The 24,459-nt window shown below is 38.3% G+C and overlaps 1 protein-coding gene across 2 annotated transcripts in view; it reads right to left on the bottom strand.

The window, feature by feature from the left end:
* NDUFAF2 (NADH:ubiquinone oxidoreductase complex assembly factor 2) overlaps positions 1-24,459 on the bottom strand; it is a 225,447-nt gene that overhangs the window by 15,597 nt on the left and 185,391 nt on the right. Inside the window, exon 4 of one of the 2 annotated variants that reach the window (XM_023545491.2) lies at positions 1,413-15,895. The exons of the other annotated variant lie outside the window; for it this stretch is intronic. Coding sequence (XP_023401259.1) covers positions 15,734-15,895 — 162 coding nt within the window. The 3' untranslated portion in view covers positions 1,413-15,733. Of the gene's footprint in view, positions 1-1,412; positions 15,896-24,459 lie in introns of those variants that run through there. 2 annotated transcript variants of the gene reach the window in all.

Genomic DNA, 24,459 nt, shown 5'->3' with positions numbered 1-24,459 from the left:
AAACAGAAATCATCTCTTAAGAACATCTATTTTAAAGTAGAAACTACATAAAGCAAGGATATTTCCTTACGTTTCCTTGGAAAGAGATTGCCTTCAATTTCAATATGTTTATCAATTAAAAAAAGTACGTTTCTCTGTTTGTGTAGGGATAAACCAAGCGCAAGGTTTTTTTTTCCCCCTCACATAAATGTTTATATTTTTAAAACAAATATTTATCATTTTGCATATTGCTTTTCTCCTTGTCAATACTTTTCTTCAACATTAAAAAAAAATTGGCTGTATGGTACGCTATCACTTGCATTGTACTAGGATTTACACAACCATTGTACTGTGTTTTATATAACCACTTCCCCTATGGCTGTTTCCAGTCTTTCACTTTATTTTTCTTTTAAAAAACACTGTGATGACCATCTATGTAGAGAATTCTTTGTGCACAGCAATGATTACTGAATAAACTTCCTAGTCATTGTTCAGACTGACATATTTTTAAGGTTTCAGGTACATGTTGCCAACCTGCCTCCCAAAAGATAGGGGGAGAGGGGACACAGACACACACACACTGTTGATGTTACCAGGGATCCCCTGAATGTGTTGTGAAGGTACGTGATCTTCATGCCTTTGTCCTGAGTTTCTGGTTCCACTCAATGTCAAACCCTAAATTCTCTGTCCATAGCTCTTCTGCTAGGGAAATATGACAGGGAGTTCAACCTTTAATTCTCCCCTAACGGAGTTCTCTAAAAAGAAACCCAGCCTCGACACTGCAGATTGTTAGGGATCTGGCTAACTTTTTTCAGTAATTTAAAATTCTGCGCCACAGTCTTCGCTGGTCTTTAATACAATTTTTTAGTATGGCAGAATTTTTTTTTTTATATTATCTACCTCATTATTTTATGGTGCTTTATACCTTTACATTATTCTTGCGTTTACTCTTTTAAACCTGGGAAACAGGAAGCACCATCTTAAAGGTGTACCCTGTAGGTCCTAGAGAGCTTTCTTGAAGTTGTCTGGGAAAACTGAGTCCCACACCTAAAATTGCATATAAACAGTGCAAGAACAGCATTCTTAATTCAATAATAATCCAGTCTCCATAAAAGACCATGTGTGAACAAACATCATAGTGTGCAACAAAGATTTTTAAATAGTTTTTTAGGCAAAATAATAGAATTATATCAATATATCCACTTCTGGTATTTTATCAGTATATTTCATGGATATAAGATTTATCAACATTAATCACATTAACGTGTTAAAAGCTGATAAGCACGTTTGAGCATAGCATGATGGCTAAAAGCATGGACCTTGGGCCCAAACAGATAGGGTTCCAGTTCCAACTCTTACCTCTTACTAGCTGTGTGACACCAAGACAGTCACTTCTTTCAGCCTCAGTTTCATTATCTGAAAATGGGAATAAAGCTAACTGATCAGTAGTATGTTTTCTAAGATGACTGACTATGTACTACAAGATGGTTATGCTTTTATAAAACAATGATGCCAACCGGAACTATCTTCTTTTTTGCTCCTCTTAAGCAATCTTTAGATTTACCTTAAAGGCTGACAAGTCTATACAGATTATGGACTCTTCCAAATTCTAATGTAAGGCTAACATTAATATTGATTCAAAAGTGTGAATCTATGTTTATATATAACTATGCCAGCATAAATATTTATACCTAAGATACTGATATGTATACTGTTCACATTGCTAGGTCCTCTGAAATTTTCTCAATGTTTAGCTACAAATATTTATTACTGGGATGGCTGTCCTTGCTGCAAATTGTTAATAAACAGTACTTTTTTTGCTTCTCTTCTATTTCTACACTACATTACTTATTTTCCACTGCACAGTCTCACTCTTAAGCCCCCGCTTTCCCACACATTCTGTATACCCAGTGGTACGTCTCAATCTCTTTTGCCTCTGCTCCCCCATGATCTTTCTCATTATGCAGTTGTCAGTTTCCAGGTTCTTTCTTTCTCCTTCTGCTTTGCACACTCAAACAGCTCTTGCTATCTGTAACTACCACGATTATATTTGTCACAATCTCCCCTGGCCACTCTCTCACCAACCTCTGCACAGTCTGTATAGCATCGTGATTAAGAACATGAGCTCTGAAGACAGACTTCCTGGGTACAAATTCAAGCTCTGCCAGTTTAGTAGCTGTGTGACTTTACAAACGTATTTAACCTGTGTCTCAGTTTCACATGTAAAATGGAGATAACAACAGTATTTACCTCAGTGGATTGTTGTGAAGATTGGGAAAGAACTGGCTGCTGGTTGGGAATAATAAAATAATACAACAGAAGAGGGTACAGATGAGTTTTTTTTTTTTTAAACAGTGACTGTTTATTCCATTCCATTAAAAATAACCATACCAAACCTCTACCTAACCCTCTTCCTCCTCTCAGAATATAGTCTCAATAGATATATTTTTGTTTAAGTACTTAAAATTTTAACTCACTTATTTGTGCCATACATTGAATAATTATTTTTTGTGCAAATTTTAAAAATAGTAATATCCCCACATCAATCAGACAGACAAAATTCATAATTTTGCTGGGATGAAAAATTATGTTTTTATGTGCTACAGCCTCCAACAAAGGCAGTAGCCATCACCACTGGATTGAGAATAGAGGTGTTAGTAAAATGTAATCTACTGGTTTCAGACGAATAGGGATAATTGGTTCGAGATTAGTCTTCCTGCCATACACAACTAGAAAACTGGACAAAAATATATTAAGCAATTGTTTCAGATACAGTACAGTACTATGATCATTGAGAGAAGGGAAACGAATGAGATAAGCACTGTATTGCCCCATCTTTCTGCCTGGAGGCACATTATGGGCCACTGAACAGGGTGGGGAAACCCAAGCAGAGTGTGGTGGTCTCACTGAGTTGAGGAGATTGACATGTTTATTCAGAGAGGCTGAGGAAGCTGGAGTTATGAAATACAGAAAGAGTTCTAGAAATCTGGATAGGGATCCACTTGAGCGTTCAGCTGAATACTAAGTTGCACATGTGTAGGGTGAGACTCCACAAGGCCAGGAAGGATAACTTCTGGCTAAAGAACAACTGGAGGTCTAAGCTGTAAGCTGAACAACTACTGGAGCTTGCCCTGGGTTAATACGGTAGCCAATAGCCACATGTAGTTATTTAAATTTAAGTTAATTAAAATAAGATAATTCAGTTCCTCAGTTACATTAGCTACATTTCAAGTGTTTAATATTCAGATGTGACTAGTGCCTACCATAATGGGAAGTGCAGATACAGAAAATTTCCATCGTTGCAGAAACTTCTATCAGGCAGTGCTATTCCAGATTCACCCTAATAAAATTTAAATATAAGCTTCCAAAAGGTCAGGCTAATTCATGTGTAAATTATGACCTTCAGAACAAACCATTTCCTATAGGAAGACAACAAAACCCAGACACTAAACAATATAATATTTTAATGTCTATCATGTAATCAAAAAGTGAAGCAGGAAATTGTGATACATTACTAGGAGAGGGAAAAAAGAAAAAAGCCAGTCAATAGAAACAGAGACAAGACATTATAGAAGTGATGAAATTTGCTGACAATGACTTGATAACAGCTATTATAAATATGACCAAGAATTCAATGGAAAAATGAACATGAAGAAGAGAGAAGTGGAAACTATTAAAATGAACCAACTGGAACTTCTGGAAGTGAAAAATGCAATATCTTAAATGAAAAATTTAATGGATGGGCTTAACAGCAGACTAGAAACTACAGAAGAAATGAACAGTGAATTTGAAAATAAGGCAATGAAGCAAGAGAGAACAAAAGCGTTTTTAAAAAATTAACAAAGCTTCAGTGAGCAGTGGGGCAATATCAAGTGGTCTAACATATATGTAATTGGAGTCACAAAAGTACAACTAAATATATTCCAAACAGGAAAAAAAATAAATAAATAAACCCACATATCCAAGAAGTTTGACAAAACCCAAGCAGGACAAGTACAAAGAAAAAAGCATATCAAAATCAAATTGCTGAGAACAAATGGAAAGAGAAAATCTTAAAATGAGCCACAGAAAAAAAGACATTTATATAAGAAACACAGATAAGAATTACCACTGAGGTCTCATCAGAAACAGTGTAAGATATAAGACAATGGAATGACTCTAAAGCTAAAAAACAGAAAACAAAAAACCTTTCCAACTTAGAATTCTATATCCAGTGAAAATCTTTAAAAAATGAAAGCGTAATGAGAACATTTCCAGATAAATAAAGCTGACAGAATTTGTCACGAGCAAACTTCAAGAAGCAAACGACAAGAAACATTAATGGAAGTACTTCAGGCTGAAGGAAAATGATACAAGATGGAAACTAAATCTACATAAAGGAATAAATACCACTGGAAAATATTAGAATGAAGGCCCTTACTGTGGAGAAAAGTGCCAGAGTTTTGGCTGCTCCGATAGGTGCTGGATGGCCTGGAATTCTATGTACACCCACTCCAAGTTCCTTGAGCACATGAGGAGCATCATCTCACTGTCCACTGAAATTACTGTTGTGGGTTTTGAGGCTTATTATGATTGTATCCCCACCAAGAGGACTTTTCAAGCTTTGGAAAAATACCAATAATCATCTGGTTTGAGGCGAAGCACAGCCTGAAAGGCAAGAAGACAGTCATGACCATACGTAGCCCCTAAATTAACAGCTATGTGAAAGGTACACAATGCCCTATTAGTTCCCTACCCCACTCAACAAAGAACTTCTGCCCACCAAACCTTCCATGTCTTTCACCACTGTCCTGGCTGCCCTGGCCTGGGATTTGGAGCCATATGCCAACAATGGCCCTTCTTGTGCATCTGAAGCTGAGCCCCATGGAGTTGACAATGAGAATGTCATGCATGAGGTCAATGCCTTCTGGAATGGACACATTGAAGGGTCCCCTGAAGTGAAGTATTACATGGAATCATTCTCAACCAATCTCAGGGACAAAGAGAGAAAAACACACTGACAACAGGGACAGCATGACTTGATCATTTTAATTACTCATCAGTATCAAAATCTGTATTTCAAAACTTTCCTTAAATGTATTTTTTAAGGATGACCATTGTTTTGTGACAATCCCTCTTATTTCAACAGACAGTAGCTGGGTGTTCAGTTGGGGTAAATTAGCTTAGATTTGAGTTGTTTATGGAGTCTCAATATTGGGAAAACACAAACTCAGTTGTAAAAAGTATATATTAAATGTTTGAAATTATATATTTTTTTGATGTCAAGACTATAATATAAATTACCATTGTGAAGGGTTACATTGAAAAGGAAACAAAAAAGGAAAAGAGCTCTGGATGCCTTTAACAAGCTCACCACAGTTTTTGTAGCATAGACAAGTTAATGGTTATTTATTGTATAAACCACCAATACTATTCATTAATTCAGCAATGTGAACTCCAGCCCTCGAAAGTGGTTGTAACTCAAGTCCTTTAAATGCTGCTATTTTGCTGTGGGTCAACCCTGCTAAAGAGCCCTTTTGGTAGCTGTACTATTGTACTCAACATTCCAAATTGCTATGTGTGTGGCAATGACAAAAGGCTTTTAAAGTTTGTTAATGAATAAAACCACAGCAAAAACAAGGCTTAAAAAAATGCAATCTACTAATACGTTGACTTATAGCATAGACATTAGATTTTTCTGTTTCAGGTATCCAAGTCATTCTGTGTCTTAGGATCCATACTTGGACTAGAGTTATGGCAGTGAACAATCCTGAATCTAGATTATAAAAATGGAATTGAATATTTGGATGCAGATCTAAGCATATACACAAAAACATTTAATGAATATTACCTGTTAGTACACATATACCTAGTGAACAAGGAAAGGTAAACACAAATAATGAAGTACCTATTATTACTAATTTAAGATACATAAATGTCAGAATTTTCTTTAGTGTGCTTATTTGTGTGTGATGTGTATAAACAAAACAAAAAGAATAAGGTTTTCATATCATTCAAGATCTCAATCCTTAACCCTGTTTTTTCTCTTTAAGACTCAATCTAGTCAACTGAGAATTCTTCTATCAAGGACTGTTTCAGTAATACTTTATAAAGATATATAATTATATATATATATATAATACATTATAAATATATGATATATAATGCTGATAGTGTGATGTTAAACTTAAAATTATAAAATTTTATTTGTTTTTTGAACTGGTTTTAAAAGTGCTATCAATTCAGTAAGGAAAAAGGGAAGTAGAATATGTATATACATATCATACCCTGTTTCTGTTTCAATTTCCTGCTCCACGTTCTTTGGAGTTTAGTATTTATAAATGTTTGGTTTCAAGTACGTGTGAATTCCAAATATAACATATCTAACTATGTTCAAACTTACGTACAAAACACATTCCAAGACAAAATCTAAACACATTTCAATGTAAATTCAGTAGAGTTTTGTTGTTCGAAAGTTGACTGTAAGAGCAAGCAAAGACCCAGGAGTCAGTCTTATGGATAATGATAAAACTGTTTATGTCACTGGGTTCTTTTTTAAGTCTTTCATGGCAACAAAACCATGGTTCATTCCACAAAGCTCACGCATAAACTAAAGTTATATTACATATGAAAAATGGGAACCTGAATTTTTAAGAAGTTAAAAATTAAAGATGATATATTAGCAATATATTTGTGACAACAGCATAATATAAATCTCTTTAATAACTACTGAAGCTACATGAATACTTTTCATAGTGCACATAAGATAAAGATACAATGAAAGTTTTGGTCTTAGAGAAACAGATCAACTTTCTAAAATCTTTTGAGTATTAAATACATTCTCCCAAATCCCGTTTTTCACCTCTTATCAGATATGTGCTATACATGGTACAAATATACTTGACTTAGCTAGGTCCATTAATTCCTTTCCATAATTCAAACTATACATGTTGTTGGTGTTGTGAGGTGCCGTCGAGTCAGTTCGAACTCATAGCGACCCTATGTACAACAGAACAAAACACTGTCCAGTGCTGTGCCATCCTCTCAATCATTATGTTTGAGCCTATTGTTGCAGCCACTGTGAATAATAATGAATAATTTTTATTTTAATCTATATTAAAAAATTTAAAGTATAAGTATGTGGCTTTGAGTCAATTAAAAAAACATTTTGAGTAATACAAAAGGATTTAAGTGAACAGATTATAAGTGAAATGGCATGAAGTATGTCTCAGGACCTCAAACCATAGACAATCAGTAAGATGGTCTCACCTAGAAAGTATCCTCCCAGAATATGCCACAACCCCCACCCTCAACATAATTGTAATGGGAATTTGCTGTACAACTCTTTCAAAAATGTTCTAAGCTGAATATTCTTTTTACAGTGTCAAATCTGTAACATGCTGAGAAAATTCAGGCCTAGCAAATGCTATTGTGATGCCTAAGCTTGAAAAAATTGCCAAATTGTTTAATTAAACTACATTTTCTAGTTCTACAAGTTGAACTGCCAGGATGAAATAATAAATTTTTAGATCACTGTTTTTCCATCTATAAAAGAGAAAAGGGAAAAAGTGGGGGAGGAACCTAGGTCAACAAAAGGTACTCTGTCTTCAGATCCAAGGCAACGCCTGCTAGATTAGTAATCAAAAATGAATTTAATCTTGCCTGGATGGGAGCAGAAGCCAAAAGGGTAAATAAGTGACAGCTTAGGTTAGCATGATAGCACTGGGTTGCTAAGAAATCTATTAGAATGAAAAACAGCCAAGCGAGTTATACTTTAGCAGAAGCTGCTCCTGCTATGTGTTCTTGCCAATCACTGGTGTGCCTCTGCCAAATCAATGTCACGTTTAATTTATTCACATTCAAATCTATTACAAACATCCTTTGATCAATTACAATAATGAAAATGTAGACTGAGTTTTGTTGTTTTGACATGCTTTCTTGAACTTTCCTCCTGCCTTTTTTCAAAACATTTCTAATTGCAAGAAGTTGATCTCAATGGTTCCTGTTATTTGAGGGGACAATTGTAAGAACTGTTTATATTCTTTGCTGGCTAGGAATTTCTGGCAGTGAGTTTTCTTTCTTTGAACTTGAGCCAAATTAATTATTAAACCCTGAAATGTCACTATGATGAACTGATCACAGAACTCAAGTCATTAATGGTTTTGTAGGTGGTATTTCCTTTAATAAAATAAGTGAACTTCCATACAGATGCAAAAAAAAAGAACCTCTAAGCATAAAAACACCATTATTTAATTGAAAAGGAAATTTATCAGTTATAAATTAATAAAACATAATTAGAGTCACTTAACTTTGGTCCTATTTAATTGAATTGCCCTGGCGGGAGATTAAGAAAGCCTTGGCTCCTTGTGTGCGAAGGGGAGAGACGATAGTCCCTGGGAGAAAACGCAATGTCAGGTCCTCATGGCTTCCCAGGCCTGGCCTCCAAGACAGAAAAAGAAATGGCAGAGAGGCTACAGCCCCAGAGAAAAAGAGGAGGCTCCCTCTGTGAATGGTTGCTCACAGTTTTGAGCTGTTATGTTCCAGGTACTGTGGGAGACAAAAGAGGCTCTTCTAGGTTGAGGGAGAGAAGAAGAGGAGTTGGGCAAAAAGAGGTGAAACACAGAGTTAGAGAGGCTGCAGCTCAGGCTTTACAGAGCCTGCCCTAGTGAATCAACAATGTAGTGGCCAGAGGTTATATTCCCCAGGACCTGACGCAGGGATACTGTCCCCTGATGCAGGGGACAACAGGAGCAGTGGCCCTGTATGACATACTTATCTATTCATGTATTTTTATTCATTCATTCAAAAAATATACATTGAGCATCTACAATTCAATGCCCTGGGGGTACACAGGAGAACATAACCTGGCTCCCACTCTTATGGAGCTTCTTTGTGGGGAGGGGACAGAATGAGGGGCAGAAGAGGACAGGCAAAGGAAGTGGTCTGATATAGCACAGCCTCCTTCTGCATTTTTTTCTCCTTCTGCAGTCAAGGTAGAAAACAGTTGGGGAAGCACACAAGGGCCAATTGTGTAGCTAATGTGTCCAGACCCCTTCCTACTTCCTCATTCACTCATTCATTTGTTCATTCATACATTCATTGAGAGCCCACTGGTCACCAAGGGCACAGAGTTAAAGAACACAGTTTTTACCCTGTTCTCAAGAAAGTCACAATCAATGGACGACAGACAGGTAAATATTTAACTGAAATTACAATATGATAAAATCTCTGATAATATTAGGCAAAGAATGTTAAGAGGATGCAAAAGAAAAGAAGGTGTCTCTATTATTATCCACGGGTTGAGGACTAGAGAATTCCAGATGACTTCCTGGAGAAGGTGATGCCCCCGTCTTAAAAAGTCAAAAGAAATTAACTACAGGACAAAGAAGAGAGGCGGCATTCTAGGAAAAGGTAAGCACATGTTCAAAGTTATGGAGGAGTAAAGCAGCAAAGAAAGTTCAGGACTCTGTAAATGGCCCGTATGCTATGCAGAGGTCAAACCACACTGAATCTTGTGATGCAATATTAGGATGTTTGAATTTTACCCTGAAAGCAATGATAAAACATTTTGAACTTTGAAGCAAGAGTAGGATTTCCAGATTAAAACAAAAAACAACAAAATAAAGCTCAGCTAAATTTAAATTCAGATAAACAACAAATAACTTTTTCATCACAATAAACGCCCTAAATATTACGTCACATATTTCCACTTAAAATTATTAATTGTTTATCTGAAATTCAAATTTAACTGGTTGTACTTTCTTTTTATTTGCTATATCTGGCAACCCTATACCACATTTAAAAAAGACACTGGCAACTGCAGAAATCGGATTGGAGGGAAGGAAGACTGGACTAGAGAAATCAGTTAGGATGCTACTGCAGAAATGCAAGACGGCATCGGAGCGGTAACCGAGGCAATAGTCATGAGGATGGGGAGGAAAGACAGACTGATAAAATAATCAAAATGAGAAGGGTCTTGGTAGCTAACTATACATGAAGGTAAAGGACGCCAGGACAATCCCCAGGTTTCTGATGAGCGATGAAGGATAATGAAATTAACCATGGTAGGGAATACAGAAAAAGAGGAGTTCTGTGTACACATACCAAATGTGAGATGTCTGTAAAATAACCAATATCTTGTAGCAAACTGTTAGCTCCTTCTCAGCCAAACCTCTGAACACTGAAGTGCATTAAGACTCAATTCTAGGCCCTCTTCTTCTATACATGGAGCTCTGGGTGGCACAAATGATTAAGTGCTCAACTACTAAACAAAACATTGGTGGTTCAAACCCACTCAGAGACCCCTGGAAGAAAGGCCTGGCGATTTGCTTCTTTAAGGTCACAGCCTTGAAAACCCTATGCAGTGCAGCTCTACTCTACAACACACGGAGCCACCATGAGTTAGAACTGACTCAATGGCAACTGACATTTTTTTTTTCTCTTTATACTTTGCCCTTGAGTAATCATTTCTAATTCTATGAGTTTAAATACTGTCTATCCATGCTGAAGAACCTCAAATTTATACTGCCGGGCTCCAGAGCCACTCTCCAAGCTCCAGAATCATTATTTAACTATTTAATTATGATTCCACGTGGATGTGAAATGGCTATTTTAAATTACATAAGTCATATGGTGTAGAACATCTGTTCAGGCAATGTCTGACCACATATACATCACAACAGATATAACTGGATGTAGCAAATGAAACAGCTTCCCGCATGCAACACATGTATCTCATGTCTCTCGTCTACAAAGTGATTGCGCTGCCAGGCTTACAGTGGTACAGTACGTATATAACCTATAACACATATGTCTTGATAGTTATAATAAATGCCTATGTTACTGGCTTATATACGTACTGTGCTATACTTTCTATTGTTATTTTAATGTGAACTTCCCCTACTTACAAATAAAAAGTTTACCATATAACAGTGTATGTCTCGACTCATAGGGAGAGCATCCCACCTCATGCATCCAACTCTCATTTCTTGAGTGTTGTAGTGTTACCTCTCTGTTTAATTTTCTTTCGAAAATATTACTATGAAGTGCATCATGGCTCCCAAACGCAGCAAAACCAGTAGTAATAGCAGCAGCAAAAGGCAAAGGAAAAGTACCAATTTGGAAGTGAAACAAAAGGTATCCCATACAGCTTTGCCAAGTGTTTAATGTGGTGTTTGCACAATGTCCAAATCACATGACATCCTACTTCACAGAACATATCATGGACATTGGATGATGCATGACTGTATGTCCAAAGGGCCACTGAGGCTCAGACAGAACTGACTAGCTTAGGGTCACACAAAAAGACTAGACTGGAAACTGACGCTCTGCCTCCACTGAGTTCTCTTTCCAGTACTCATGACTGCCTCGCACAGTTCTCAGGAAGCCATACACACGCTTGGCACACAGTTTACAGCATGCAGCATACAGACTTGCTGCCTGAGCACACACTGTAACCTGATCACTACCAGCTTTGCCTGTTTCAGTCAGGCCTCACCCTACCCCATATCCTAAGATGCTGAGGTACAGACAAGCTCCAAGGCAGCAAGCCCTGCACATATATAGAGAGGGGCAGCCCTGAAAGTTAATTACCATACTCTCAAAGTAGCCTCTCTGACATATCCAAACGCACACCAGTGGGCAGGATCTGAGGAGGAGGAAGGGGCCAGTGAGATGTCTCTGTTGGGGGAGGTGGCACTTTAGCTAGCAGCTGCTGAATCAGCCTCTTTTATACAACTACGTACATTTACTAAATCTACTCCTATTTTCCCTTACTTCCACCTAGCACTAAATCTTATTAAGTCTTCCTCCAAAATGTATCTTGAAAAAAACTGCTTTTCTCTGCATCTCCACTGCCAGAAGCATTTCTTGCCTTGACAGCAATCGCCTTCTAATAGGTCTCTTTGGTCCTCTATGATCTAACGTTCACATAGCAAACAGAGTAACCTTCCATGCCACGTCCCACTAACAACCTTTTAATGGATCCTTAGAACAAAACCCAGGCTTGCCCGTGGCAGACTGCTCAGATCCCCCTTCAAGGACAGACTTACTTCCCAGCTGCACAGAGTGTAGTCAGCAGACAGCCGCCACCTGTCAATGACTTGAGGCTATGCTTCATTCATCTGCCAAGAGCTGCCTTGCTAGGGGTCACACCTTTCCCAGCGTAGCCCACATCCAGAGACCGAGTGAGACAGCCAGGGGGATAAGGGCCTGGCCATTTCAACCAGATGGGGAAAAACTCTGATGGGCACCTCTTGCTCCAGAGCTCCTCACTGCATTGACCGAAGCTTTGCTGCATCACAGTTTGACTTTGTCCTCTGTCCATTCCTGCTTCCCCTTTCCTTTCACAAGGATCCCTAATAAACAACTGCACCCCAACTCTACCTCAATGTCTGATTCTGGAGAATCCAATCTTGACAAGGCCACACATGACCTGTCTGCTGCCTACCTTTCCAATCTCATTTCCTATCATTTTCCCCTTTGCTCCTAACACTCCAGCCTCTCTGGAGAACACTCTTTTCTTCAAACATATTACACCTCACTTTGGTCCCTTCTGTCTCCTGCCTGTTGTACTTTCTTCCTGGAAGACTTTTCTTCCAATTCTTCACATGCCTAGCCGATCTTCATGCTTAAGGGAAGATCAACCTCTCAAAGAGCACTTCCCTGGCTAATCTATCTAGTGTCGTTCCCAATTAGATGTTAGTACAACACGAGTTTACTTCATAGTGTTTATCATAATATCTATTAATCTTTATTATTCATGCATTTCTATATGGCTTTTTGACTAGAGTATAAAATCCAAGGGCTAGAAGTATGTACAGTTCACTGTAACATCCCCAGCACTTAGCTTAGCACGTAACATAAAACACCACTGCCATCGAGTAGATTCCGACTCATAGCGATCCTATAGGACAGAGTAGAACCACCCCATAGAGTTTCCAAGGAGCGCCTGGCAGATTTGAACTGCCGACCTCTTGGTTAGCAGCCGTAGCTCTTAACCACTATGCCACAAGGGTTTCCGCACATAACACAGGCATTGAAAAAACTTTTGCTTAATGAATTAACAAATGACTCTATGGGTCTGTAGCTCAAGGGACAGGTTGGTGCTAGAAATCTGAAAGCATATATGCTGGCTGAAACCATGGCCAAGGACGAGATTGTCCAGGGAAAGGGTCGAGAATGAGAAGGGTCAAGGGCCAAGCACAGATCCTTTTGTGTGGATCACCAAAATGTAAGAGACAAGAGAAAAACAGGAACCAGCAAAGGACTGAAAGAAAGATCCAAAAAATGACAGAAAAATCAGAAAAGCATTGGTTAGAGTAGTAAATGTTGATGCCTTGCCCAAATTCTCTCAGCTCACTCTGTAGCTTTCTGAACAGTTTACTTACATGCAGTTGGTTTCTGCATCTCTTGGTTTGAGCGCGTTCTCTAGCTATGGGAGCATCTTCCCGTAATGGGCAGGATGAAAACACCAGGGAGTTAACATTCCTCAGGAGTGAGCTTCAGTGAGGAACTGGCAGATAAATACCTCAGCTTCCTTGTTCCTCAGTGGGACAATTCTGTGATGTGTTCTATTCAGCCTGTCAGAGAGTCTCCATCAAAAGTGAGCCTCAGTTTCCCAGCTTATTTAAAGTACTCCTCATTGACTTTCCTCCTTTCCCTGTCTGTGTTTCCACTCTGATGCTTTCAGGAATTAGGTCGCAAATGAACTACTTGCATTTAAATTCCTGCTTAGGTTCTGCCAAAACTACCACAGTAAAGATGCAACAAAAGGAGGGAAATTCAAGGAAAGAAAATGCTGAATAAAGGGCAGGTGAATTGAGATATATACATTGGATTTAGCAACAAAGAGGTATTCGGTGACCTTGGAAAGAGGAGTTTCAGGGAGGTGGTAGAGGCAGATGGAGACTGTACTGGGTAAGAAGAAACAACTTGAAGGTGAGGAAGCATTTCCCAAATTATGTTCTAAAGACCACACTAGCTTTTCATGAAATTAATGACTGCTCCACACATACATACCAGACTTTCCATTCCAAGAGTCCCAATTTTGCCCCTTTTCTTTTTGAAAACCTCCCCCTAAATAAAAGGGACACCAAGATTAGAAACCCCAAGCCCTTCTTTTGATAATCAAGGTATTATCTAAAATAGCAAATCACAACATAAGAGATGGAAATAAATGGAAGATTAGCAAATAAGTTAGTTGTATATAGGAAGGGCAAACCTAAATGCTTGGAAAAGAGGGATACTGATGAGAAAAAAAGCAATTCACTCTGGAGAATGGAGAATACCAAAAAGACTTAGAAAATAGAAATACCAGAAGTAGGAATGAAGTGTGGAAGACTATTTCAAGGTCTGTGTAAGAATTGGCTGAGGTCCTCACAACCAACCCAGGAGTTAAGTATCTGTCATTTCTCCACTCCCAAATGAGCCAAAAGATATATTCTCTGGAGAAACTGATATAGAGAGACTTAGATGCAGGACAGAAGGCAGAGGAGGACTGGGTTAAAGCACCAGACTATAAATGGGAGTGGAGGTGGTTAAGGAAAATTCTGTATCCTGAACAGTGAGCGCCTCAAGCTCTGGAATCCACTTAGTTGGAGAAGGCCAGTAGCTAGGAATGTACACCTCACCCCATCCCTGCTGATTTATTCGTTGGGAGAAAAAAGGCTCATTAGTTTTAAAACATTTTCCATGTTCTGAAATTGGTTACTTATATTCCTTGCAGTGTATTAACGTGTTTCTCTACCCTTGTATTTCATGAAAACAGGCAATTAGATGTAGAGCAGTGGTTGTCAAACATTAGTTTATATCAGAATCATCTGGTGGGCTTGTTAAAACACAGATTGATGGGCTACACCCCCAGAGTTTCTGAGTCACTAGTTTGGGGGCAAGGGCTCTGAATTTGCATTTCTAACAAGCTCCCAGGTGATTCTGATGCTGCAGCTCCACTGATCACACCTGAGAACCACTGATACAGCACAGAGGCTGGCAGGCAGACGGTGGGACAAACCCGGTCTACCTCTTATTCTTATAAAGTTTTATTGGAACATAGCCACACCTATCATTTACATATTATTTTTGTCTGCTTTTGTGCTACAACAGCAGAGTTGAGTAGCTGCGACAGGGAACATATGGCCCAGAAAAGATGGCAATACTAATTGGCCTTTTACCAAAAAAGTTTGTTAATCCCTGATCTAGAGGGCTGATTAGGTTCTTTGGGCAAGAAAACTTCACAGGCGTATCACATCAGGAGAAGCATGAAGTCGGTGGTTTCAGCCTGATTCATCTATTACCCAATATTCCATCGACCTTCCTAATGGTTTAAGTATCCACTGATGATCACCGCTTAATGCATTGTTTCATTAGGGGTTACAAAGTATAATCTTTCTAATTCTATTGTTTGTAAATTTATTAGTTGGAAATTTTATATAAGAAAATTTTTCCTGCATCAACTCTTTGACTACTGAAATAATTTGTACAAGAAAGCAGGATAAATGCTTGAAATAGTCAGGACAGTAAGTTTATACCCTAGCAACTTTCAAAGGTTACTGATTAATATTTTTTACTATCATGAACTTATATTTTTATATATTTAATGTGTTTCAATCCATTGCCTTAATTAGTATTTTTCCTTTTTGATGCTCAAATGTATCCCGTCTTTGGCCAGTGGGAGCCCCTTTCAGGTGGCTCCTGTGTCCTTGGTGACACAAGTCTTTTTGCTTCCCTGCTTTCTGTTGTGAAGAGATGTCCTAGGCTCCCCTTGTATGGTCCTGGCTCAGATTTGGAGCCAGTGACTTCTCCGAGGAGCCCTGGTTCCTTCTAGTGGGAAATGGTGTTTAACGTCCATAATCTGGGATGAGATGTTAATTGCTACTGAACTGTGACTGCTGCTAGGCCTTTTCAGTGGATAGAGCTGGAAAGTACGTATTTTTTTTTTCTGAAAAAAAAAAAAAATATTATTAGTTCATTATAGTATTTCAAATTCCAGTTTAAGATTATAGGTTTTTATTTAACTTTCATGCTATAAATATTAGCTTTAAGACTATTAATATTATTACTTATATACATGCGTATGTGTCTTAAGATAGCAATATATTATTATTGCTAACAATATTACTGAATGTAGTTGGGGATTTCTTTGTGATTCTTTTTGTCCTTACAATAGACTCACTCAAGGTGTAAAATGGTTTAAAGTCATTTAAAACAGTTCTTTTCTGTGTGGTTATGCTATCTGTTTGATTTACGAGTAGGCTGATTTATTTCAGGGGTTTTTTTTTTACTTTTTATTTTTAGGGATTAATGTATTTTAATTTTGTAAAACATCCATGTGGTTCCAAAGTCAAAAGCATAAAACAAAATATAATCAAAGAAGCTTAACTTCCATCCTTGTTCTTTCATCTGATTTCTTCCCTTCTACCATTTTTTATTAGTTTTCTGTTTGTCCTTGTATTGTTTCTTTTATAAAATAAGCAAATATGTATATGTGTATATTTACATCTGTCTATCAGGAAACCCTGGTGGCATGGTAGTTAAGTGCTGTGGCTGCTAACCAAAAGGTCATCAGTTCAAACCCGCCAGGCACTCCTTGGAAACTCTATGGGGCAGTTGTACTCTGTCCTATAGGGTCGCTATGAGTCGGAATCAACTCGACGGCAGTGGGTTTGGTTAGTGGGTACCTGTCTGTCTGTCTACTTACCTACCTATCTATATTTCCTCCCTTTTACAAAAGGTAGCATACTATAAACTGTTAAGCATCTTTTTTCACTTAACAATATATGGTGAAGATAATTTCACAGCAGTATATAAAGATCTTCCTCATTCCTCTCTAACTTCATGGTACTACATTGTGTCCCTGTACCATGGCTTATTAACAGAAATTTGGATGCTTTCCAGTCTTTTACTATCAATATTACAAATAGCCCTATGAATTATATATTTATAATAATTATATTTTCAGATATATTTTTCTGGAAAATATGTATTTCCTATCTCCATCCACTGAAAAGGCCTAGTAGCAGTAACAATCCAGTGACAAACTGCATATCTTTGAGTAATTTCCTAGAAGTTGGATTCTTAGGGCAGAGGGTAAATGCATATACAGTGAAACCTGTGAAAGCCAGAACTGGATGGGACTGCCTCGTTTGTCTGGGTCTCCCAAGTTTTCCGTCTTTGACTATTTTTCTCTCACTTGTTTTAGTGGAAAAAAAATTTGAGTTTTCCTTCTCTGACAGGTATGTGTATACATACATACATATATAGACCCACACACATATATATACATATAATTTTTTTATATACACCTATAAACATATATATATATATACCAAACCCACTGTCGTTGAGTTGATTCCAACTCATAGCGAACCTACGGGACAGAGTAGAACTGCCCCCATAGAGTTTCCAAGGAGCTCCTGGTGGATTTGAACTGCTCACTTTTTGGTTAGCAGCCGTAGCTCTTAACCACTATGCTACCAGGGTTTCCATAGATATATATATACACATACATACACAAATATACATACATATATATCCAGATGCACATACATACATCTCTATCTCTATATAATACATCTATCTCTCTCTCTCTCTCTATATAAAACCCAAAAAACCAAATCCACTGCCGTCGATTCCGACTCATAGAGAACCTATAGGACAGAGTAGAACTGCCCATAGAGTTTCCAAGGAGCGCCTGGCAGATTCGAACTTCTGACCTCTTGGTTAGCAGCCGCAGCACTTAACCACTACACCACCAGGGTTTCCTATATCTATATAGATATACAGATATATGTAAGTCGGCCCCTGCCTGCAGATTCAAGCAACGGCAAACTGCAGATCGAAAATATTCAGAGAAAAAACAAAAGTTCCAAAAAAGCAAAACTTGAATTTGCTGTGCTCCAAGCAATTACACTGAATCCACGCAAATGGACGTCATGTGTAGGCATATCCTGCAGTAACCTCCCACCATTTCACAGATCCTCGGTCTCTCTCCAGCCCCTGTTGTTTGAGCATTGTTAGCCTCATGTCTTGCCATTATTCCCTAAATAATAATAATAAAAAAATAATAATACAGTACTGTATAAAAACGATTTACATAGCATTTACATTGTATTAGGTATTATAAATAACTCAGAGATGATTTAAAGTATATGGGAGGATGTGTGTAGATTATATGCAAATACTATGCCGCCATTGTCCTGGAACCAATTCCCCGTGGATATCGAGGGACAACTATATATATATATTGCTAGCTATAAGGGAATAGGTTTTCACCTGCCCTTTCTGTCCCTCTCTCCCCATTCAGTGCCTAGAACAATGCCTAATATATAATCGGTGCTCAATATATATTTGTTGAATGAATGGATGAATGGAGTGAAATGGGCACTCTCCCAGAATTTGGCTGTATATGTGCACTTTACTCGCTGCCTAATGAACAAATTAACTTTTTATATTGTAGTTTGCTATTAAATCCAAATGTAAACTTAAATGGCTAGTAATTAAACCATATTCTGTTATTAATAAAACAAATTCTGATTCTAAATGACTTAAAACCCTTTTCTTCAAAATGTTGAAGAGGCTATAATAGCCTGAAAAGTGGTCAAAGATAGGTGCAAATTTATTTATACTCTTAAGAATTTAAGCTTTTTTTCCAGAGTCAGTGTGGTATAGATGACTCAGCTTACTACTTGTGAAAATTAAGTAAAAAAAAAAAAAATTTCTCTTTCTCTTTTTCTTTGTGCACCCTCCAGCTGTGAATCAGTATTTAGTTTAAAATTCATCACCATCCAAAAACAGCTGCCAAATTAGGAAGGGGCGAAAGTAAGAGCGTTTAATAGTAAATCAACTATTTTGGACCTGAAGCGCTTTTTTTTTTCTTCCCCCAGAGAAACAATGTTATAATAACAGTTATATTCCCTGACTAGAAATTAAAAGTTGTCAAAGGATTTTCTTCTACTTGGATCAACAACCAACACCCACAGAAACATCAGTCAAGAAATCAAATGATGTATTGCATTTGGAAAATTTGCTGCAAAGGACCTCTTTAAAGTGTTAAAAAGCAAAGATGTCACTTTGATGACTAAGGTGTCCCTGACCCAAACCATGGTACTTTCACTCACCCACTTGCATGCGAACGCTGGGCAATAAAAAAGGAAGACTGAAGAATTGACACATTCAAATTGTGGTGTTGGCAAAGAATATTGACTATACAGTGGATTGCCAGAAAAACAAACTAATCAATCTTGGAGGAAGTACAGCCAGAATCCTGAGAAGTGAAGATGGCCAAACTTTGGCTTGCTTACTTTGGACATGCCATCAGGAAAAACCAATGGCTAGAAAAGGACTTTATAGTTGGTAAAGTAGAGGGTCAGTGAAAAAGAGGGAAACCCTCAATGAGATAGATTGACACAAGAGCTACAACAATGGGTAAAGATGGTATAGGCCGGGGCAACGTTTTATTCTGTTATACATAAGGTCAGTATGAGCTGGAGCCAACTTGATGGCAACTAACAACAACAACAGTACATATTAACCAATTCACTTTGCAAGGATGAATACAAACAGGACAGAATTATAAAACATCATCCATAGTGCCCATGATTTATCAGTAGAACCTGACCTTTGTCGCAGAACCAGGGGAGAATCTTAGACTAGTCCTACCCATAATCAAAACTTGAAAACAGGTTGCTGGCCTCTGAGGAGGGACTCCTGGTGCTGTTTTCCAGCAGAGGCAGGGGTACTGTGGGAAGGAAAAGGGGTGACTCTTAGTCACTAAAAACAGAACTCAGGAACCAGCTCCTACCATTTCAAACGTTGCCCAAGCATTTTTCTTCGCATCACTGGATTAGAGAAGGTAGGGATAAGAGGATGTTGTTGTCATGTGCTGTGGAGTTGATCCCGAGATTCCAACTCATAGTGACCCTGCAGGACAGAGTAGAACTGCCCCATCAGGTTTCCTAGGCTATAATCTTTAAGGAAGCAGTTCACCAGGTCTTTTCTCCTACGGAACAGCTGGTGGGTTTGAATCACTGACCTTTCAGTTAGCACCTGAGCACTTAACCCCTGTGCCACCAGGGCTCCTCCAGTAAGAGGACAGGCTAGGGTATAGGGTGGACTGTGGTAGGGGGTGGGAGAAGGTCACCCTGTGGCCAACTAGAGGTACAGCAGTCAGATAAGCATCAGCACTGCAGCAGCAATAGCAGTAACACCCACTTCCGGCAACGTGAACAGCATCTACAGGTAGGCTGTCAGGGCTGCCTTTGGCAATTATACTGGGAGGGAAGTGGAATTCTCACAAGAGTAGCTGCTGATGAAACCAAACGAAATAGCACTGTAGGAAAGGTGAAAGAGAGGAACCACAGTAACATCTCTTCTCCCAAAGGAAAAAGAAAAGGTTCGAATATTAGCAATGAGGGTGCAGAGTGAGTTCTAAAGGTCAGGCAATCAGGCGAGCCAGCAGGTGTAAGTTTAAGTGGGCATTGGTGGTAGCCAAGGAGCCAGGCTTCCTTTAGGTTTAGCACAAGGAGAAAAAGAGATTACCCAAAAAGCAAGGTATCCACGGGCTTACTTGTGCTTACTTACTAATCTGTAATGCACAATTTCACCTGTTTCACCCATATGAAATTGGTCACTACAGATGAGTAAATAAACACCAGTAAGCAGGTAAGTACCTTGCCTCATGTAAGCCCTGTATACCTTGCTTACTGGTTAATCTGCCCCTGCCCAGGAGTGATGGAGACAGGAAGAAAGAAGAAACAAGGTGGGGTGAGAATTCTCATGGGAGTTGGGGGAGGGCATCAAAATGGCCACTGAGAAATCAGAACACTGGGGAAGGGAAATCAAGGGCAGAAGGAAGCGGGGCTTCCTCAGGCAGCCACCAAGGCTGAGGCTAGAGCCATCTTACTTTGGCCTATTCATTCACACACTCATTTAATATGTTATTGAGTACCTACTCTGAGCCAGAGGTGTTCTAGATCCTAGAGATATGGTAGGGAATAAAACAGAAGTCCCTGCTCTTGGGGCTTAAATTCTAATAGGAAGAGACAGACTATAAACAAAGAACACAACTGGTGATAAACTGGTTGCTGCTGCCATGTCCTTCCCTTAACTTTTTGAGTTAGCCACAAAATAGGAAGCTTGAACTAGTGTGGGAGTATCTACAAAGGGGACCTACGGAATGTTTTTGCTCCTTCGGAGGTTACTTTTCTTTTTTTTTTTTTGGTCAAAATGGAAATCACTTGTCTTTTTTATTACAAAAGTAATACATCTTGAAACAAATAGAGAAATTTAAACAACATTTTGTTCCATGTCTGTCTTTCCCACCAGAACATAAACTTCATGAGGACTACAATGCTCCCCAGGTCGTCTGTGTATTTTCCACTCCACCTCCCAAGTCAAGCACAAAACGGGCACTCAGGATCATTTGTTGAACAAAAATTAGTTTCTTCCTTCCTGGGGCCTATTGCTAGTTTTCTCTTGGACAATGTTCCTTCTAAGAGATTGGTGTAATAGTAATAACAGTGAAACTAACCCTTCACTAAAAAGTAATTTCGAGAGAGGAAAGGTAAATCTGACTTGTTCCTTCTTCAAAAGAAATGCATCAAATCAAGGATCGCTAGGCCTTGACTAGTTGGTATTGCAATATGGCAACTGAGTCAAGCAAGTTACTAAGGTCTTTCAGGAAATTCTTCTGGTTTAAGGACTTGTAATGATGGCTCAGAGGTTAAGTACTTGGCTGCTAACCAAAAGGTTGGTGGTTTGAGCCCACCAGCCAGCACCATGGGAGAAAGATGTGGCAGTGATCTTCCTTAAAGATTTATAGCCTTGGAAACCCTATGGGGCATTTCTACTCTGTGGCACTAGTTTTTTTTTTTTTTTTCCCATAGGGTAGCTATGAGAATCAACTTGACGGCAATGAGTCTTTTTAATGTTGCTTTTATGATAACCAAAGGTGGATCCAAGTCCTATATCTCAATAATTTTTATGGCTTCAAAACCTATTACTAGTTCATTTTCAAAAATGAATACGTTACTTACAACAAATTCAGGATGAAAGGAGAGCTGTTGTGATGTCAGGACACCCAAAAAGTTAAGAACTTCTAATTCAGTTTTTATTGCTATATGATAGCAACTGATCACTTATTTCTAGGAAAGTGGTATTTGTGGGAGGTTTTAAGGTACAGGTTCAGCAAGAGTGCTGGGAAATCCCTTGAACAGTATCAGTTATAAGGTGTCAGCCTGAAGGTTAGTGTCTTAGGCTGGGTTGTCTAGAGAATCAAAACTAGTGAAGAGTATAAATATATATATTTACATCAAGGAAATGGCTCACATGGTTGTAGAGGCTGGAAAGTCCCAAGTCTGTGGGTCAAGCTGGAGGTTTCTCCTGACTCACAAAGCTGCAGGGTCTGGTGAACCCATGATTGCCAGATCAGACAGCTGACTCACAGGCTGCAGAGATGGACAAATTCCAAGATTGGCACTTAAGCTGCTGTCTAAAGTCCCAAGAACCAGAGGTCAGGTGATAGGAGCCAGTTGCAGGATCCAGAGTGAGCAAAAGCCAATGAGCTTTGCCAGAAAGTCTGCCTATACTGCATGCAGGCCATACTCCCAAGGAAACTCCATTTCAACTGACTGTCTACTCACAGCAGATCCCATCATGCAGGTGATCACATTATATCAGATCTCATCATGGAGGGAATTATATCATTATAGACTGAAAAATTACATCATAACTGCCAAACCAATGAGAATCGTGGCCTAGACAAATTGCCACTCAATCTTAACTATCACAGTTAAGATAGCATCTTTTGACCCTTGCTAGTAAGGGTCACTTCAAAGATATCAAGGTTAGGTTCTTTTCATTCTAGCAACAAACGGCTCTGTGATACTCAGATTAGACAGATTTTTTTTTATAGAAATAATTCTTAATGCTTTTTTCCTTTTAAACTAAGATATCTTTTAACTGGAAGCCCTGGTGGCGTAGTGGTTAAGTGCTACGTCTGCTAACCAAGAGGCCTACAGTTTGAATCCACCAGGCGCTCCTTGGAAACTCTATGGGGCAGATCTATTCTGTCCTACAGGGTCGCTATGAGTTGGAATCAACTCGACGGCAGTGGGTTTGGGTTTTGGATTATCTTTTAAGTGTGGCGGGAGTTAGGAAAGCTCCTTCTGGGAATTTTCCTCAGGAATATCCACAGCATTAGGATCAGAAGGTCCTCCTGGCACATTTAGGCTGAAGTATAGCTGAGTTTTATTTTCACAGTATAGATTTATATTCATATTCTATTATCATTTACTTGTAAATACTTTTTCTTTTTAAATTGAGAGGCAACTGTGATGTTTTCTTAGGTGAATCCATGCACTTTATTAACCTTCACTGAAAGAATCATTGGACCTGTTGCAAATATTTTGCCAATACACAAATGAATTTTGTTAACAAATATTACTCTACTGTAATAATATGCCATGATTTAAAAAAATTACCACATTTAAATTACTTTGTGATATAAATTTCTTGACAAAAATATCCATCTGGTGATGGAAATTATTCAACAGACAATCTCATTAGTTAGGTTATTTTCAACACACACATATGAAATGAAGTATTTTTATGATAAATTGCCACGTAATGTGGTGGCCACAGATAATGCATTTAGCCTAACTTTGTTGGGAAGGCAGTTAGTGGAACCTTATACTCATTAAATCCACTGCCATCCAGTCGATTCCAACTCATACCGTCCCCATAGGGTTTCCAAGGCGGTAAATCTCTGTGGAAGCAGACTGCCACGTCTTTCTCCCGAGGAGCTGCTGGTGGTTTTGAACCGTTGACCTCTGGGTTAGCAGACCAGTGCTTTAACCACTGCACAACCAGGGCTCCTTTTATAGTCGTTAGTCTTCACTAAAATATACCTTTTTTCCTGTCTTAAAAACAGAGACTGCTAAAACAGATAATTACAGAAAATCTAGACATAGTTTGAAACAACATAGGACCTGTCACAAAAACTTTACTTTCCTCTTTAACATGTCTTGCTATAGACAACTGTACAACTTAGGACACACTTAGTTTCACTGCTACAGATCGAGCATTATTTTACAGTAAAGATGAAAAGCAATCAATATTTTTAACTACATGTTTTTTCATACTGAGTAAAAATGAAAGAAAAATACGATTTTTATAATAAAACTAAATTAAATTGAGAAAATACCTAGATTTATGTTACTTATTTTAAATGAAAAGCACTTCCACACTTAGTGTTATGGTTCTTTCAGTATAATCAGATTTCCAAGCTAAAGATATGATTGCGTAGATGTGATCTGGGGCACACTTAGTGCAGAATGGATCCACCACCTGTACTACTGTTCTATAATGTTAGCTTATTTATTATCATGGTACCCAAGCTTTAAAGTTATCTAAGATTACCTAGTTAATAAAAATCAGGAGAATTTGGCCATACCAAATGAAATTAGTCACTTCTAATTTTTTTTTTAATTAATTTTTATTAAGCTT

The sequence above is a fragment of the Loxodonta africana genome, chromosome 2, assembly GCF_030014295.1.
Source record: "Loxodonta africana isolate mLoxAfr1 chromosome 2, mLoxAfr1.hap2, whole genome shotgun sequence".
In the NCBI taxonomy this organism is placed as follows: Eukaryota; Metazoa; Chordata; class Mammalia; order Proboscidea; family Elephantidae; genus Loxodonta; species Loxodonta africana.
This window is presented reverse-complemented; position numbering and strand designations above follow the sequence as displayed.